Source organism: Phyllobates terribilis, unplaced genomic scaffold, assembly GCF_046119375.1.
Source record: "Phyllobates terribilis strain yellow unplaced genomic scaffold, ASM4611937v1 Scaffold_8__6_contigs__length_399053987, whole genome shotgun sequence".
NCBI lineage: Eukaryota > Metazoa > Chordata > Amphibia > Anura > Dendrobatidae > Phyllobates > Phyllobates terribilis.
The window spans coordinates 112910948-112928778 of record NW_027362768.1 but is presented as its reverse complement, the minus strand read 5'-3'; the positions used below and the strand labels follow the sequence as shown (position 1 = coordinate 112928778).

Below are 17831 nucleotides of genomic sequence, written 5' to 3'. Positions count from 1 at the left end.
AAAAAATTATATTCAGTTTGCAACCTGATGGAGGTCAGTATAGATGGATTAATAGAACAAGTCCCACACAAAGCTAGAAGCCCAAATATTTTTTCAGAGGTACTGTAGATGCAGATAAAAATTAGTTTTAATTTGCAACCTGATGGAGGTCAGTATAGATGGACTAATAGAGAAAGTCCGACACACTACTAGAAGGCCAAATATTTTTTCAGAGCTAGATGCAGAAAAAAATTATATTCAGTTTGCAACCTGATGGAGGTCAGTATAGATGGACTAATAGAGAAAGTCCGACACACTACTAGAAGGCCAAATATTTTTTCAGAGGTAGATGCAGAAAAAAATATATTCAGTTTGCAACCTGATGGAGGTCAGTATAGATGGATTAATAGAACAAGACCCACACACAGCTAGAAGCCCAATATTTTTTCAGAGGTAGATGCAGAAAAAAATATATTCAGTTTGCAACCTGATGGAGGTCAGTATAGATGGACTAATAGAACAAGACCCACACACTGCTAGAAGCCCAAATATTTTTTCAGAGGTACTGTAGATGCAGATAAAAATTAGTTTTCATTTGCAACCTGATGGAGGTCAGTATAGATGGACTAATAGAGAAAGTCCGACACACTACTAGAAGGCCAAATATTTTTTCAGAGGTAGATGCAGAAAAAAATATATTCAGTTTGCAACCTGATGGAGGTCAGTATAGATGGACTAATACAACAAGTCCCACACAAAGCTAGAAGCCCAAATATTTTTTCAGAGGTACTGTAGATGCAGATAAAAACTAGTTTTAATTTGCAACCTGATGGAGGTCAGTATAGATGGACTAATAGAGAAAGTCCGACACACTACTAGAAGGCCAAATATTTTTTCAGAGCTAGATGCAGAAAAAAATTATATTCAGTTTGCAACCTGATGGAGGTCAGTATAGATGGATTAATAGAACAAGACCCACACACAGCTAGAAGCCCAATATTTTTTCAGAGGTAGATGCAGAAAAAAATATATTCAGTTTGCAACCTGATGGAGGTCAGTATAGATGGACTAATAGAACAAGTCCCACACACTGCTAGAAGCCCAAATATTTTTTCAGAGGTACTGTAGATGCAGATAAAAATTAGTTTTAATTTGCAACCTGATTAAGGTCAGTATAGATGGACTAATAGAGAAAGTCCGACACACTACTAGAAGGCCAAATATTTTTTCAGAGCTAGATGCAGAAAAAAATTATATTCAGTTTGCAACCTGATGGAGGTCAGTATAGATGGACTAATAGAGAAAGTCCGACACACTACTAGAAGGCCAAATATTTTTTTAGAGGTAGATGCAGAAAAAAATATATTCAGTTTGCAACCTGATGGAGGTCAGTATAGATGGATTAATAGAACAAGACCCACACACAGCTAGAAGCCCAATATTTTTTCAGAGGTAGATGCAGAAAAAACTATATTTAGTTTGCAACCTGATGGAGGTCAGTATAGATGGACTAATAGAACAAGTCACACACACTGCTAGAAGCCCAAATATTTTTTCAGAGGTACTGTAGATGCAGATAAAAATTAGTTTTAATTTGCAACCTGATGGAGGTCAGTATAGATGGACTAATAGAGAAAGTCCGACACACTACTAGAAGGCCAAATATTTTTTCAGAGGTAGATGCAGAAAAAAATAAATTCAGTTTGCAACCTGATGGAGGTCAGTATAGATGGATTAATAGAACAAGACCCACACACAGCTAGAAGCCCAATATTTTTTCAGAGGTAGATGCAGAAAAAAATATATTCAGTTTGCAACCTGATGGAGGTCAGTATAGATGGATTAATAGAACAAGTCCCACACACAGTTAGAAGCCCAAATATTTTTTCAGAGGTACTGTAGATGCAGATAAAAATTAGTTTTAATTTGCAACCTGATGGAGGTCAGTATAGATGGACTAATAGAGAAAGTCCGACACACTACTAGAAGGCCAAATTTTTTTTCAGAGGTAGATGCAGAAAAAAATATATTCAGTTTGCAACCTGATGGAGGTCAGTATAGATGGACTAATAGAACAAGTCCCACACACTGCTAGAAGCCCAAATATTTTTTCAGAGGTACTGTAGATGCAGATAAAAATTAGTTTTAATTTGCAACCTGATGGAGGTCAGTATAGATGGACTAATAGAGAAAGTCCGACACACTACTAGAAGGCCAAATATTTTTTCAGAGGTAGATGCAGAAAAAAATATATTCAGTTTGCAACCTGATGGAGGTCAGTATAGATGGATTAATAGAACAAGACCCACACACAGCTAGAAGCCCAATATTTTTTCAGAGGTAGATGCAGAAAAAAATATATTCAGTTTGCAACCTGATGGAGGTCAGTATAGATGGATTAATAGAACAAGTCCCACACACAGTTAGAAGCCCAAATATTTTTTCAGAGGTACTGTAGATGCAGATAAAAATTAGTTTTAATTTGCAACCTGATGGAGGTCAGTATAGATGGACTAATAGAGAAAGTCCGACACACTACTAGAAGGCCAAATATTTTTTCAGAGGTAGATGCAGAAAAAAATATATTCAGTTTGCAACCTGATGGAGGTCAGTATAGATGGACTAATAGAACAAGTCCCACACACTGCTAGAAGCCCAAATATTTTTTCAGAGGTATTGTAGATGCAGATAAAAATTAGTTTTAATTTGCAACCTGATGGAGGTCAGTATAGATGGACTAATAGAGAAAGTCCGACACACTACTAGAAGGCCAAATATTTTTTCAGAGCTAGATGCAGAAAAAAATTATATTCAGTTTGCAACCTGATGGAGGTCAGTATAGATGGACTAATAGAGAAAGTCCGACACACTACTAGAAGGCCAAATATTTTTTCAGAGGTAGATGCAGAAAAAATATATTCAGTTTGCAACCTGGTGGAGGTCAGTATATATGGATTAATAGAACAAGACCCACACACAGCTAGAAGCCCAATATTTTTTCAGAGGTAGATGCAGAAAAAAATATATTCAGTTTGCAACCTGATGGAGGTCAGTATATATGGATTAATAGAACAAGACCCACACACAGCTAGAAGCCCAATATTTTTTCAGAGGTAGATGCAGAAAAAAATATATTCAGTTTGCAACCTGATGGAGGTCAGTATAGATGGACTAATAGAACAAGTCCCACACACTGCTAGAAGCCCAAATATTTTTTCAGAGGTACTGTAGATGCAGATAAAAATTAGTTTTAATTTGCAACCTGATGGAGGTCAGTATAGATGGACTAATAGAGAAAGTCCGACACACTACTAGAAGGCCAAATATTTTTTCAGAGCTAGATGCAGAAAAAAATTATATTCAGTTTGCAACCTGATGGAGTTCAGTATAGATGGACTAATAGAGAAAGTCCGACACACTACTAGAAGGCCAAATATTTTTTCAGAGGTAGATGCAGAAAAAAATATATTCAGTTTGCAACCTGATGGAGGTCAGTATAGATGGATTAATAGAACAAGACCCACACACAGCTAGAAGCCCAATATTTTTTCAGAGGTAGATGCAGAAAAAAATATATTCAGTTTGCAACCTGATGGAGGTCAGTATAGATGGACTAATAGAACAAGTCCCACACACTGCTAGAAGCCCAAATATTTTTTCAGAGGTACTGTAGATGCAGATAAAAATTAGTTTTAATTTGCAACCTGATGGAGGTCAGTATAGATGGACTAATAGAGAAAGTCCGACACACTACTAGAAGGCCAAATATTTTTTCAGAGGTAGATGCAGAAAAAAATATATTCAGTTTGCAACCTGATGGAGGTCAGTATAGATGGACTAATAGAACAAGTCCCACACACAGCTAGAAGCCCAAATATTTTTTCAGAGGTACTGTAGATGCAGATAAAAATTATTTTTAATTTGCAACCTGATGGAGGTCAGTATAGATGGACTAATAGAGAAAGTCCGACACACTACTAGAAGGCCAAATATTTTTTCAGAGCTAGATGCAGAAAAAAATTATATTCAGTTTGCAACCTGATGGAGGTCAGTATAGATGGATTAATAGAACAAGACCCATACACAGCTAGAAGCCCAATATTTTTTCAGAGGTAGATGCAGAAAAAAATATATTCAGTTTGCAACCTGATGGAGGTCAGTATAGATGGACTAATAGAACAAGTCCCACACACTGCTAGAAGCCCAAATATTTTTTCAGAGGCACTGTAGATGCAGATAAAAATTAGTTTTAATTTGCAACCTGATGGAGGTCAGTATAGATGGACTAATAGAGAAAGTCCGACACACTACTAGAAGGCCAAATATTTTTTCAGAGCTAGATGCAGAAAAAAATTATATTCAGTTTGCAACCTGATGGAGGTCAGTATGGATGGACTAATAGAGAAAGTCCGACACACTACTAGAAGGCCAAATATTTTTTCAGAGGTAGATGCAGAAAAAAATATATTCAGTTTGCAACCTGATGGAGGTCAGTATAGATGGATTAATAGAACAAGACCCACACACAGCTAGAAGCCCAATATTTTTTCAGAGGTAGATGCAGAAAAAACTATATTCAGTTTGCAACCTGATGGAGGTCAGTATAGATGGACTAATAGAACAAGTCCCACACACTGCTAGAAGCCCAAATATTTTTTCAGAGGTACTGTAGATGCAGATAAAAATTAGTTTTAATTTGCAACCTGATGGAGGTCAGTATAGATGGACTAATAGAGAAAGTCCGACACACTACTAGAAGGCCAAATATTTTTTCAGAGGTAGATGCAGAAAAAAATATATTCAGTTTGCAACCTGATGGAGGTCAGTATAGATGGATTAATAGAACAAGACCCACACACAGCTAGAAGCCCAATATTTTTTCAGAGGTAGATGCAGAAAAAAATATATTCAGTTTGCAACCTGATGGAGGTCAGTATAGATGGACTAATACAACAAGTCCCACACAAAGCTAGAAGCCCAAATATTTTTTCAGAGGTACTGTAGATGCAGATAAAAACTAGTTTTAATTTGCAACCTGATGGAGGTCAGTATAGATGGACTAATAGAGAATGTCCGACACACTACTAGAAGGCCAAATATTTTTTCAGAGCTAGATGCAGAAAAAAATTATATTCAGTTTGCAACCTGATGGAGGTCAGTATAGATGGATTAATAGAACAAGACCCACACACAGCTAGAAGCCCAATATTTTTTCAGAGGTAGATGCAGAAAAAAATATATTCAGTTTGCAACCTGATGGAGGTCAGTATAGATGGACTAATAGAACAAGTCCCACACACTGCTAGAAGCCCAAATATTTTTTCAGAGGTACTGTAGATGCAGATAAAAATTAGTTTTAATTTGCAACCTGATGGAGGTCAGTATAGATGGACTAATAGAGAAAGTCCGACACACTACTAGAAGGCCAAATATTTTTTCAGAGCTAGATGCAGAAAAAAATTATATTCAGTTTGCAACCTGATGGAGGTCAGTATAGATGGACTAATAGAGAAAGTCCGACACACTACTAGAAGGCCAAATATTTTTTCAGAGGTAGATGCAGAAAAAAATATATTCAGTTTGCAACCTGATGGAGGTCAGTATAGATGGATTAATAGAACAAGACCCACACACAGCTAGAAGCCCAATATTTTTTCAGAGGTAGATGCAGAAAAAACTATATTCAGTTTGCAACCTGATGGAGGTCAGTATAGATGGATTAATAGAACAAGTCCCACACACTGCTAGAAGCCCAAATATTTTTTCAGAGGTACTGTAGATGCAGATAAAAATTAGTTTTAATTTGCAACCTGATGGAGGTCAGTATAGATGGACTAATAGAGAAAGTCCGACACACTACTAGAAGGCCAAATATTTTTTCAGAGGTAGATGCAGAAAAAAATATATTCAGTTTGCAACCTGATGGAGGTCAGTATAGATGGATTAATAGAACAAGACCCACACACAGCTAGAAGCCCAATATTTTTTCAGAGGTAGATGCAGAAAAAAATATATTCAGTTTGCAACCTGATGGAGGTCAGTATAGATGGATTAATAGAACAAGTCCCACACACAGTTAGAAGCCCAAATATTTTTTCAGAGGTACTGTAGATGCAGATAAAAATTAGTTTTAATTTGCAACCTGATGGAGGTCAGTATAGATGGACTAATAGAGAAAGTCCGACACACTACTAGAAGGCCAAATATTTTTTCAGAGGTAGATGCAGAAAAAAATATATTCAGTTTGCAACCTGATGGAGGTCAGTATAGATGGACTAATAGAACAAGTCCCACACACTGCTAGAAGCCCAAATATTTTTTCAGAGGTACTGTAGATGCAGATAAAAATTAGTTTTAATTTGCAACCCGATGGAGGTCAGTATAGATGGACTAATAGAGAAAGTCCGACACACTACTAGAAGGCCAAATATTTTTTCAGAGGTAGATGCAGAAAAAAATATATTCAGTTTGCAACCTGATGGAGGTCAGTATAGATGGATTAATAGAACAAGACCCACACACAGCTAGAAGCCCAATATTTTTTCAGAGGTAGATGCAGAAAAAAATATATTCAGTTTGCAACCTGATGGAGGTCAGTATAGATGGATTAATAGAACAAGTCCCACACACAGTTAGAAGCCCAAATATTTTTTCAGAGGTACCGTAGATGCAGATAAAAATTAGTTTTAATTTGCAACCTGATGGAGGTCAGTATACATGGACTAATAGAGAAAGTCCGACACACTACTAGAAGGCCAAATATTTTTTCAGAGGTAGATGCAGAAAAAAATATATTCAGTTTGCAACCTGATGGAGGTCAGTATAGATGGACTAATAGAAGAAGTCCCACACACTGCTAGAAGCCCAAATATTTTTTCAGAGGTACTGTAGATGCAGATAAAAATTAGTTTTAATTTGCAACCTGATGGAGGTCAGTATAGATGGACTAATAGAGAAAGTCCGACACACTACTAGAAGGCCAAATATTTTTTCAGAGCTAGATGCAGAAAAAAATTATATTCAGTTTGCAACCTGATGGAGGTCAGTATAGATGGACTAATAGAGAAAGTCCGACACACTACTAGAAGGCCAAATATTTTTTCAGAGGTAGATGCAGAAAAAAATATATTCAGTTTGCAACCTGATGGAGGTCAGTATATATGGATTAATAGAACAAGACCCACACACAGCTAGAAGCCCAATATTTTTTCAGAGGTAGATGCAGAAAAAAATATATTCAGTTTGCAACCTGATGGAGGTCAGTATATATGGATTAATAGAACAAGACCCACACACAGCTAGAAGCCCAATATTTTTTCAGAGGTAGATGCAGAAAAAAATATATTCAGTTTGCAACCTGATGGAGGTCAGTATAGATGGACTAATAGAGAAAGTCCGACACACTACTAGAAGGCCAAATATTTTTTCAGAGGTAGATGCAGAAAAAAATATATTCAGTTTGCAACCTGATGGAGGTCAGTATAGATGGACTAATACAACAAGTCCCACACACTGCTAGAAGCCCAAATATTTTTTCAGAGGTACTGTAGATGCAGATAAAAATTAGTTTTAATTTGCAACCTGATGGAGGTCAGTATAGATGGACTAATAGAGAAAGTCCGACACACTACTAGAAGGCCAAATATTTTTTCAGAGGTAGATGCAGAAAAAAATATATTCAGTTTGCAACCTGATGGAGGTCAGTATAGATGGATTAATAGAACAAGACCCACACACAGCTAGAAGCCCAATATTTTTTCAGAGGTAGATGCAGAAAAAAATATATTCAGTTTGCAACCTGATGGAGGTCAGTATAGATGGATTAATAGAACAAGTCCCACACACAGTTAGAAGCCCAAATATTTTTTCAGAGGTACTGTAGATGCAGATAAAAATTAGTTTTAATTTGCAACCTGATGGAGGTCAGTATAGATGGACTAATAGAGAAAGTCCGACACACTACTAGAAGTCCAAATATTTTTTCAGAGGTAGATGCAGAAAAAAATATATTCAGTTTGCAACCTGATGGAGGTCAGTATAGATGGACTAATAGAACAAGTCCCACACACTGCTAGAAGCCCAAATATTTTTTCAGAGGTACTGTAGATGCAGATAAAAATTAGTTTTAATTTGCAACCTGATGGAGGTCAGTATAGATGGACTAATAGAGAAAGTCCGACACACTACTAGAAGGCCAAATATTTTTTCAGAGGTAGATGCAGAAAAAAATATATTCAGTTTGCAACCTGATGGAGGTCAGTATAGATGGATTAATAGAACAAGACCCACACACAGCTAGAAGCCCAATATTTTTTCAGAGGTAGATGCAGAAAAAAATATATTCAGTTTGCAACCTGATGGAGGTCAGTATAGATGGATTAATAGAACAAGTCCCACACACAGTTAGAAGCCCAAATATTTTTTCAGAGGTACCGTAGATGCAGATAAAAATTAGTTTTAATTTGCAACCTGATGGAGGTCAGTATACATGGACTAATAGAGAAAGTCCGACACACTACTAGAAGGCCAAATATTTTTTCAGAGGTAGATGCAGAAAAAAATATATTCAGTTTGCAACCTGATGGAGGTCAGTATAGATGGACTAATAGAACAAGTCCCACACACTGCTAGAAGCCCAAATATTTTTTCAGAGGTACTGTAGATGCAGATAAAAATTAGTTTTAATTTGCAACCTGATGGAGGTCAGTATAGATGGACTAATAGAGAAAGTCCGACACACTACTAGAAGGCCAAATATTTTTTCAGAGCTAGATGCAGAAAAAAATTATATTCAGTTTGCAACCTGATGGAGGTCAGTATAGATGGACTAATAGAGAAAGTCCGACACACTACTAGAAGGCCAAATATTTTTTCAGAGGTAGATGCAGAAAAAAATATATTCAGTTTGCAACCTGATGGAGGTCAGTATATATGGATTAATAGAACAAGACCCACACACAGCTAGAAGCCCAATATTTTTTCAGAGGTAGATGCAGAAAAAAATATATTCAGTTTGCAACCTGATGGAGGTCAGTATATATGGATTAATAGAACAAGACCCACACACAGCTAGAAGCCCAATATTTTTTCAGAGGTAGATGCAGAAAAAAATATATTCAGTTTGCAACCTGATGGAGGTCAGTATAGATGGACTAATAGAGAAAGTCCGACACACGACTAGAAGGCCAAATATTTTTTCAGAGGTAGATGCAGAAAAAAATATATTCAGTTTGCAACCTGATGGAGGTCAGTATAGATGGACTAATACAACAAGTCCCACACACAGCTAGAAGCCCAAATATTTTTTCAGAGGTACTGTAGATGCAGATAAAAATTAGTTTTAATTTGCAACCTGATGGAGGTCAGTGTAGATGGACTAATAGAGAAAGTCTGACACACTACTAGAAGGCCAAATATTTTTTCAGAGCTAGATGCAGAAAAAATTATATTCAGTTTGCAACCTGATGGAGGTCAGTATAGATGGATTAATAGAACAAGACCCACACACAGCTAGAAGCCCAATATTTTTTCAGAGGTAGATGCAGAAAAAAATATATTCAGTTTGCAACCTGATGGAGGTCAGTATAGATGGACTAATAGAACAAGTCCCACACACTGCTAGAAGCCCAAATATTTTTTCAGAGGTACTGTAGATGCAGATAAAAATTAGTTTTAATTTGCAACCTGATGGAGGTCAGTATAGATGGACTAATAGAGAAAGTCCGACACACTACTAGAAGGCCAAATATTTTTTCAGAGCTAGATGCAGAAAAAAATTATATTCAGTTTGCAACCTGATGGAGGTCAGTATAGATGGACTAATAGAGAAAGTCCGACACACTACTAGAAGGCCAAATATTTTTTCAGAGGTAGATGCAGAAAAAAATATATTCAGTTTGCAACCTGATGGAGGTCAGTATAGATGGATTAATAGAACAAGACCCACACACAGCTAGAAGCCCAATATTTTTTCAGAGGTAGATGCAGAAAAAAATATATTCAGTTTGCAACCTGATGGAGGTCAGTATAGATGGACTAATAGAACAAGTCCCACACACTGCTAGAAGCCCAAATATTTTTTCAGAGGTACTGTAGATGCAGATAAAAATTAGTTTTAATTTGCAACCTGATGGAGGTCAGTATAGATGGACTAATAGAGAAAGTCCGACACACTACTAGAAGGCCAAATATTTTTTCAGAGGTAGATGCAGAAAAAAATATATTCAGTTTGCAACCTGATGGAGGTCAGTATAGATGGACTAATACAACAAGTCCCACACACAGCTAGAAGCCCAAATATTTTTTCAGAGGTACTGTTGATGCAGATAAAAATTATTTTTAATTTGCAACCTGATGGAGGTCAGTATAGATGGACTAATAGAGAAAGTCCGACACACTACTAGAAGGCCAAATATTTTTTCAGAGCTAGATGCAGAAAAAAATTATATTCAGTTTGCAACCTGATGGAGGTCAGTATAGATGGATTAGTAGAACAAGACCCATACACAGCTAGAAGCCCAATATTTTTTCAGAGGTAGATGCAGAAAAAAATATATTCAGTTTGCAACCTGATGGAGGTCAGTATAGATGGACTAATAGAACAAGTCCCACACACTGCTAGAAGCCCAAATATTTTTTCAGAGGCACTGTAGATGCAGATAAAAATTAGTTTTAATTTACAACCTGATGGAGGTCAGTATAGATGGACTAATAGAGAAAGTCCGACACACTACTAGAAGGCCAAATATTTTTTCAGAGCTAGATGCAGAAAAAAATTATATTCAGTTTGCAACCTGATGGAGGTCAGTATAGATGGACTAATAGAGAAAGTCCGACACACTACTAGAAGGCCAAATATTTTTTCAGAGGTAGATGCAGAAAAAAATATATTCAGTTTGCAACCTGATGGAGGTCAGAATAGATGGATTAATAGAACAAGACCCACACACAGCTAGAAGCCCAATATTTTTTCAGAGGTAGATGCAGAAAAAACTATATTCAGTTTGCAACCTGATGGAGGTCAGTATAGATGGACTAATAGAACAAGTCCCACACACTGCTAGAAGCCCAAATATTTTTTCAGAGTTACTGTAGATGCAGGTAAAAATTAGTTTTAATTTGCAACCTGATGGAGGTCAGTATAGATGGACTAATAGAGAAAGTCCGACACACTACTAGAAGGCCAAATATTTTTTCAGAGGTAGATGCAGAAAAAAATATATTCAGTTTGCAACCTGATGGAGGTCAGTATAGATGGATTAATAGAACAAGACCCACACACAGCTAGAAGCCCAATATTTTTTCAGAGGTAGATGCAGAAAAAAATATATTCAGTTTGCAACCTGATGGAGGTCAGTATAGATGGACTAATAGAACAAGTCCCACACACTGCTAGAAGCCCAAATATTTTTTCAGAGGTACTGTAGATGCAGATAAAAATTAGTTTTAATTTGCAACCTGATAGAGGTCAGTATAGATGGACTAATAGAGAAAGTCCGACACACTACTAGAAGGCCAAATATTTTTTCAGAGGTAGATGCAGAAAAAAATATATTCAGTTTGCAACCTGATGGAGGTCAGTATAGATGGATTAATAGAACAAGACCCACACACAGCTAGAAGCCCAATATTTTTTCAGAGGTAGATGCAGAAAAAAATATATTCAGTTTGCAACCTGATGGAGGTCAGTATAGATGGACTAATAGAACAAGTCCCACACACTGCTAGAAGCCCAAATATTTTTTCAGAGGTACTGTAGATGCAGATAAAAATTAGTTTTAATTTGCAACCTGATGGAGGTCAGTATAGATGGACTAATAGAATGATGCTATGCCCAAAAGATTTTACTTCACTAGGTGCAGTAAAAAAATTGGTATTCTATACACAGGTGGTATATCTTGCAACACAGATAGGCTACTCCACTGACTAACACACTCTGCAATAGGCCAAAAAGGATTAGCTTTGCTAGATTCAGCCAAATGCTGTGAAAAAAACTTGCACAGCACTGGCACAGACCTGCCTGGCAAAAACTGATAGGAACTGATGTAACCTAGTCCTGAAAAGGACTCCAATTACAATTAGTCTTTACTCCCACAACCTATCTATTTAAGAGCACAGACCTCCCTGATAAAAGTCGTAGGAAATGCTGTAACCTAGTCCTTAAAAGGACTGCAATCACAACTATTCCCTACTCCCAAGCTATCTGTATATTTGTGCGAAAATTGGCTTGAAATTAACAAGGTATAGCGCACACAGCAACAGCGGTGCCGTCTAACACGCAGCTGCAGCAGTGAGAAAATGGTGGCGACGGGGAAAATGGCTTGGTCTTATAGGGCAAGGACATGTGACATACACTGCCAATGACACATGCCCTTGCTTGTGTGAAAAAAAGCACTTCGCTCCGTGTGTGCGCTGCTGATAGGCTGACAGATTGCACCTCCCCACTGTAAATGCGGGAAAGAGAAAAAAAAATGGAGATCTTCATTGTTCCTGCAGAGATCCATCCCCTGCCCCTCCCCCCACCCCGCTGTACACTCAAACTGCGTATTAACATTAATTTTCATCATTACTGAGAAAAAATCCAGTTATGATTTTGGTGCACGAACAGTTATCGAACATAACCTCGAACAGCCAAATTTTTCTCAAATTGTTCGTGTTCGCCGAACGGCTCGAACACCGCCCAAAACAGCTCAAATTTGAGATTGGCGAACAGTTCGAGTAGAACAACGCTCATCTCTATTCAGGAGGTGTCCCTTTTTTTGTTCCAGTCCTTAGTTCTTTTAGGGACTCCTTCCTTTATGCTATATTCGTTCAGACTAGCCGAGGACTAAGGCGGGTCTGTTTGCAGGGAACAGGCAGCCCGCTACTTCGTAGGGATTCAGCTTAGTCTTACTGTAGGGACAGCTTTCCTCTTTCTTTCCTTAGTACATGTTGCAGATCATAACAATGGTTCTCATATTGCATGACTCGTGACTTGTGACTTGTAGGATTGCTGCTTCCAATAGGTGGCGCTATAGAGTTCAAGTCCTCTTTTTCTTTGAAGATACAATTTGCATAAAAACATAAAAAAAAACCTCCATAGCACTCTCCTGCCACCTGACCCCCTCTATATGGCTTCAACCTCTGTAGGGTCACAGTCCTAATAATGGACAGTCCTGCCATTTTGGTGATCTGGCTCACTTGACTCCGCTCACCAAAAAGAATTAGCTCTTTTGGATCCTAAAAGGATCCCAATTAAATATGTGTTCAACATACAATTAACAAATAAAGCAGCACTCTGCAACGCTAAGTATGCGAACATGAAATATATGAAATCTGAATAGCAATACAGCTCTAGAAAATAGAAATAAATGAGAAATCTTAGAGCATATATTGGCCAATTCATGTGTACTTAGCAGCCACGGTAAGGCGTTTCTCGTTATACCAGGACCCAGCCAATGTGAACCCCTTTCTAATGGGCAAAAGTCTGATTGTGTTTGGGAAAGCAAGATCCTGCTGCAATTAAAACCGCCTGTGGCCTAGAGGCAGAGTACGCAATCAGAGGTAGCTGCTCCTAGTAAGCACCTATACACACCTATTCTTGCTTTGGATGTACCAATCATTTTTTTTCTGTTCAACATACAAGAACACACATTTAAAATTAAATTGACGCAGCCGAAACACTGCCCACCTGTGGCCAATGGCAGCCAGACAATGCAATTGATGCAAGGGCCGGGTTTGGTTTGGTTGGTGGGGTTTCCACTGCTTGACACTGTCATTTTACAGCCAGTGTGAGCCATTCAGAGAATTCAGGGCCTCTCGTTGGGGTGCTGGCTCCCATCGTTCCCTGCTGGGAGCCAACTCTTTGTCTTGGATCAGTCGCGAGCGACCCAACACTACACAGTTCAGGAGCAGCCTGCATTCTGTGTAGATGGCAGAGCAGGGAGGTGATTGCTCTCTGCTCTGTCACACTTATTAACACTATCTGCCTCCTGAGGACACAGATATTGACAAAAGTGTTGTGAACCGATGTGGCTCACTACCGGACGTGCCCATTTGGCATTTGCCAGATTGCCAGGCCAGACCTGGCAGTACATCAAATATGTACAACAACACATAAAAGTACAAAAAAAATATATTAAATGACAACTAGATGAGTGACTTGTTTGTAAGGGGAGAGGACCTCGCCCGCAAGGCTTATACTATACAACAGAAGAGAGAGAGGGATACGACTGTTACATCATAGTCCTTGAGGCAGAAGCTGCAAATTAATACCAGCCTTAGCTCGATACAAAGATATTTGTACATTTATTTCCTATTTTTGCACAATTTTACTTTTGTTGCATTTTCTTTTTAAAAAAATTGTTGTGTCAATTTGTTGATTATGTGTTATATCATTTACAATTGTTAGATGTGAAAAAGCTGAATTTGTGTTTGAAGGCTGGGACATCTCTGCTAAAAGTGATGATGGTGAGTTTTGCTATAAACTTTCACATAATTTATATTCGGACAGACATGCTTTTTTTTATTGCTTGAGATTTGCATTCCTTAAAAATGGATTCACTAAAGAAAATAGTGCTGAGTAGAATGACAAACTCTGCTTCCTTATTGCATCCAGCTGTTAAATATACATAGCAAACTTTCTTTAATTCTTCATTAATGAGAACTACTGGTAAGTTAGACTTAATTTCATGTATATTAATCAACAACATATTTCTGGTCATACATTTAGAGATGAAATGATCTAGTTTTAATTAATGGTAATTGATTCATGCTTGTGACTGCGCTCTTTCTGTATAATGGACATTTTTTTTGTAGCCAAGAAAAAGCATGAATCTAAAGAGGAGACTCCAAAAGCTTTCAGTAATCCTATTTTCATTATTAAATAGCTAAGAAAATGGATTAAAAATGACAATATGTGAACTAGAACATAAAAGGAATCTGTGACCAGGTTTTTGCTGCTCCATCCAAGAGCAGCATATTGTAGGGGTAAAACTGCAGCTCTGCTAGTTCTCTTAATAATGAGCTATGTTACTCCCATCCATACCAATGGTTGACAACTTTCTGTGTACACTGTGCATAGGCGGAAAGCTGCCATTCAGTGGTGGGGGAGAGATTATACAAAACACATGAATATGGAGGACTACATGACAGAAGGTTTATAATCCTCTAGTAATAATCTCCTGCTGATAAAACTGCGATTTTATAACAACTACAGCAACTCGCATAGTTAGGGACACATGGTTGGAATTAGGGTCTCAGATGAGGTGACAGTCATATACTGGGCATATCAGTGCATTTGCAGTCCTTGGCTCGGTTCCTCTTCATCTACCGATGCAGCCCCCTGCTTCTTGATTGACAGTCGAGACAGGTGCTCTGCTGCATGGCATCACCTCTGCTCTCCACTGTCAATCAAGAAGTGAGGGGTGGTGCTAGTCGTGAGAAGCGAAGTGGAGACTGCAAGTGCACTGATTTGTCCAGCATTGCACTTGCAAGCCTAATCTGTATATGAATAGTACATGGGCAACGGAGCACCGGAGTATGTATCTTTGGAAATGTACCCTGCCCTATCTTCCAGTACCGCAAGTTTCCTAGAGACATTCTTACTTGGAGGTACCCAATATAGATCTCTCCCCAGATCGCTAACTGATGGCCTGATGATGTCAAATGGAGTGGGAAAAATGGAACCTGAAACAAATGGAGTGGGAAAACCCGACCACTATTTCCAGGGAACTCTGGGGTTCTATGGAACACACTTTCGGAACCTCTGCTTTATTGAATATGATGTTGCTAAGGTTTATAGAAAAATGGTTAAGAGTTTTTCATTAAAATTATTTAGTGATGTTTCAATCAGGCATAGAATTCTTGGGTGGTGGACCAACTGTTGGAACAACTATGGTTGACTTGGCAGGTAGTATCACTGCCAACTATCAGAAACTTGAATGTTGCAGATACACGGCACTGTAAAGGTGATGCTCCAGAATGGTTTCTTTAGCTGTGTTCAAAGTACAAGGCACTCGAGAAGAAGAAAATGTGTTCAACTTTTTATTATATTGTAGGCAAAACGGAAAATGATATGTAACGTTTCGGTCCTAGATTCTGGACCATCATCAGAAACGGGTTGCTGTGTGTGAGATAAATGCACAGGCACAAGAGAAGTACGAGCGTAGCTACTATATGCAGGGGGCTTTACTGGATTGTCTACAGTATAAAAAAAAGTTGAACTATCAGTAACCATCATGCTAATTTACAATAAATGGTATTTGTGAAAACCTCTAAAGGAAAGTACTTGGATACAGCATAAACATGAGTCAATGGAAAACCCCTTTATGAACAATCGGTTTAATGTTAGAAAGAATGTTTGCTAAAAACCAAGGATGGAAAGGAAAGAATGGAAACCGAGAAAGGGAAATTTGATAGATGGAGGCAAACACTAATTTATTGCTAAGCAACAATAATGATTTCTATAATTGCATTTCATGATTGTACAAGACACTTGACTTTTCGCAAGCTTGGCGTACATTTGAGTGCCAAGAACTATGTTACCATGTTAATCACCCAAGCAGGAGGGAAATGCCAATATGAATGTCACTTCTAGCATTGTTTTGGTGGCTCTATAACATTATGGGCAGTTTCTTCACACACGACATGGTATTGTAAAAATAGATTCCGGCTGTTTGTTGCAATATGTTATCCTTTATCACGCTTGTAGCTATTGACATAAAGCAAAAAGTGATGAAGGAAGTTTGTTTGACCACATTCCAAGTTATTGAGGTCAAATATCCTGTGATAGTTTAGTCTATGCTGGAAAGCTGGATCAATCAGAACATGTAGTTTTCAGGAAAACTACTCACTTTGAATTGTTATTATGCAACTTGTGGATATTCTGTGGCAACTAAAGGTACATGATTTTGACCTCTCTCTCGCTAGCACTGTTATGAGGCTCTGTCAGTGGTTGTCTGGCAGCTCTAAAAATGGCTAACATGGTCTGACTTGGCATACGTCATCCCATTTGTAAGATTCTAGGACTTGCCCTGGTCTTTACTCTTTAACCCCTTTACAAAGTTCTGGACTTACACAGGGGGCCCTGAGTTGGGGTCTCGGAGTCAGTTGCTGGCTGATGGTGAAGTGGTTAGGTAGCTCGGTTAGAACCAGAAGGGCAGACAAGGTACAAAATCAGAAGGCAAAATAATAGTCAGGAAACAGGTCACGGCCAGACAAGAGGTATGTCAACAAGGTAAGCAAGAGCTAAAAGCACAAGACTGGACTAGAGTAGATAAACTTTTATCTGGCAGTGGGAGTTAGAGGTTCAGGAGGTTAAAGCACCACTCCAGTATTTTTTCTTTCACTGCAGGAGTGGTATTACTAAGGTCTGTTCGCTACCCCTAGTAAGATACTTACCAGTCAATATTTTCTGCTCTTCCCGGCACCACTCCAGTCCCGTTCTGGTATCTTGTGACTGCAGCTCCTGACTGGCGGAAAGTAATGGTCAAAAGCTCTGAATGTAAGTCTATGAGAGCCTCGTTCTAGACTTACATTGAGAAGTGACTTCTGGTCTGCCCACAGTGGAGTGATCTAATTACTCCCAACTAGCAGAAGAGGCCTGGAGCGAAGCCGAGAAAAAAAAGAGGACAACAACTGGTAAGTGTTCTTTTGGGGGCAGGAAACATGCATTAGTGATACTACTCTGGCGGTGAAATAAGAAAAAGTGCCAGAATGGTGCTTTAAGTAGAAGACAGTCCCACCCGTGGCTCACAGAAAGAAGCAATATAAAGAACAAAAGAGGAATTAACCAATAGCTCCATGACTGAGCCGCAGAAAAAGTCCCAGGAATTAAACAAGACTGCCCCACATTGCCGGCAACAAATGTGTGG

At 38.2% G+C, this 17831-nt stretch overlaps 1 protein-coding gene across 1 annotated transcript in view; it reads left to right on the top strand.

The window, feature by feature from the left end:
* LOC141156820 (uncharacterized) overlaps window positions 1-17831 on the top strand; it is a 200067-nt gene that overhangs the window by 81100 nt on the left and 101136 nt on the right. Inside the window, exon 2 of the mRNA XM_073643230.1 lies at window positions 14369-14427. Within this exon, the coding sequence (XP_073499331.1) occupies window positions 14369-14427 (59 nt within the window). The remainder of the gene's footprint in view (window positions 1-14368; window positions 14428-17831) is intronic.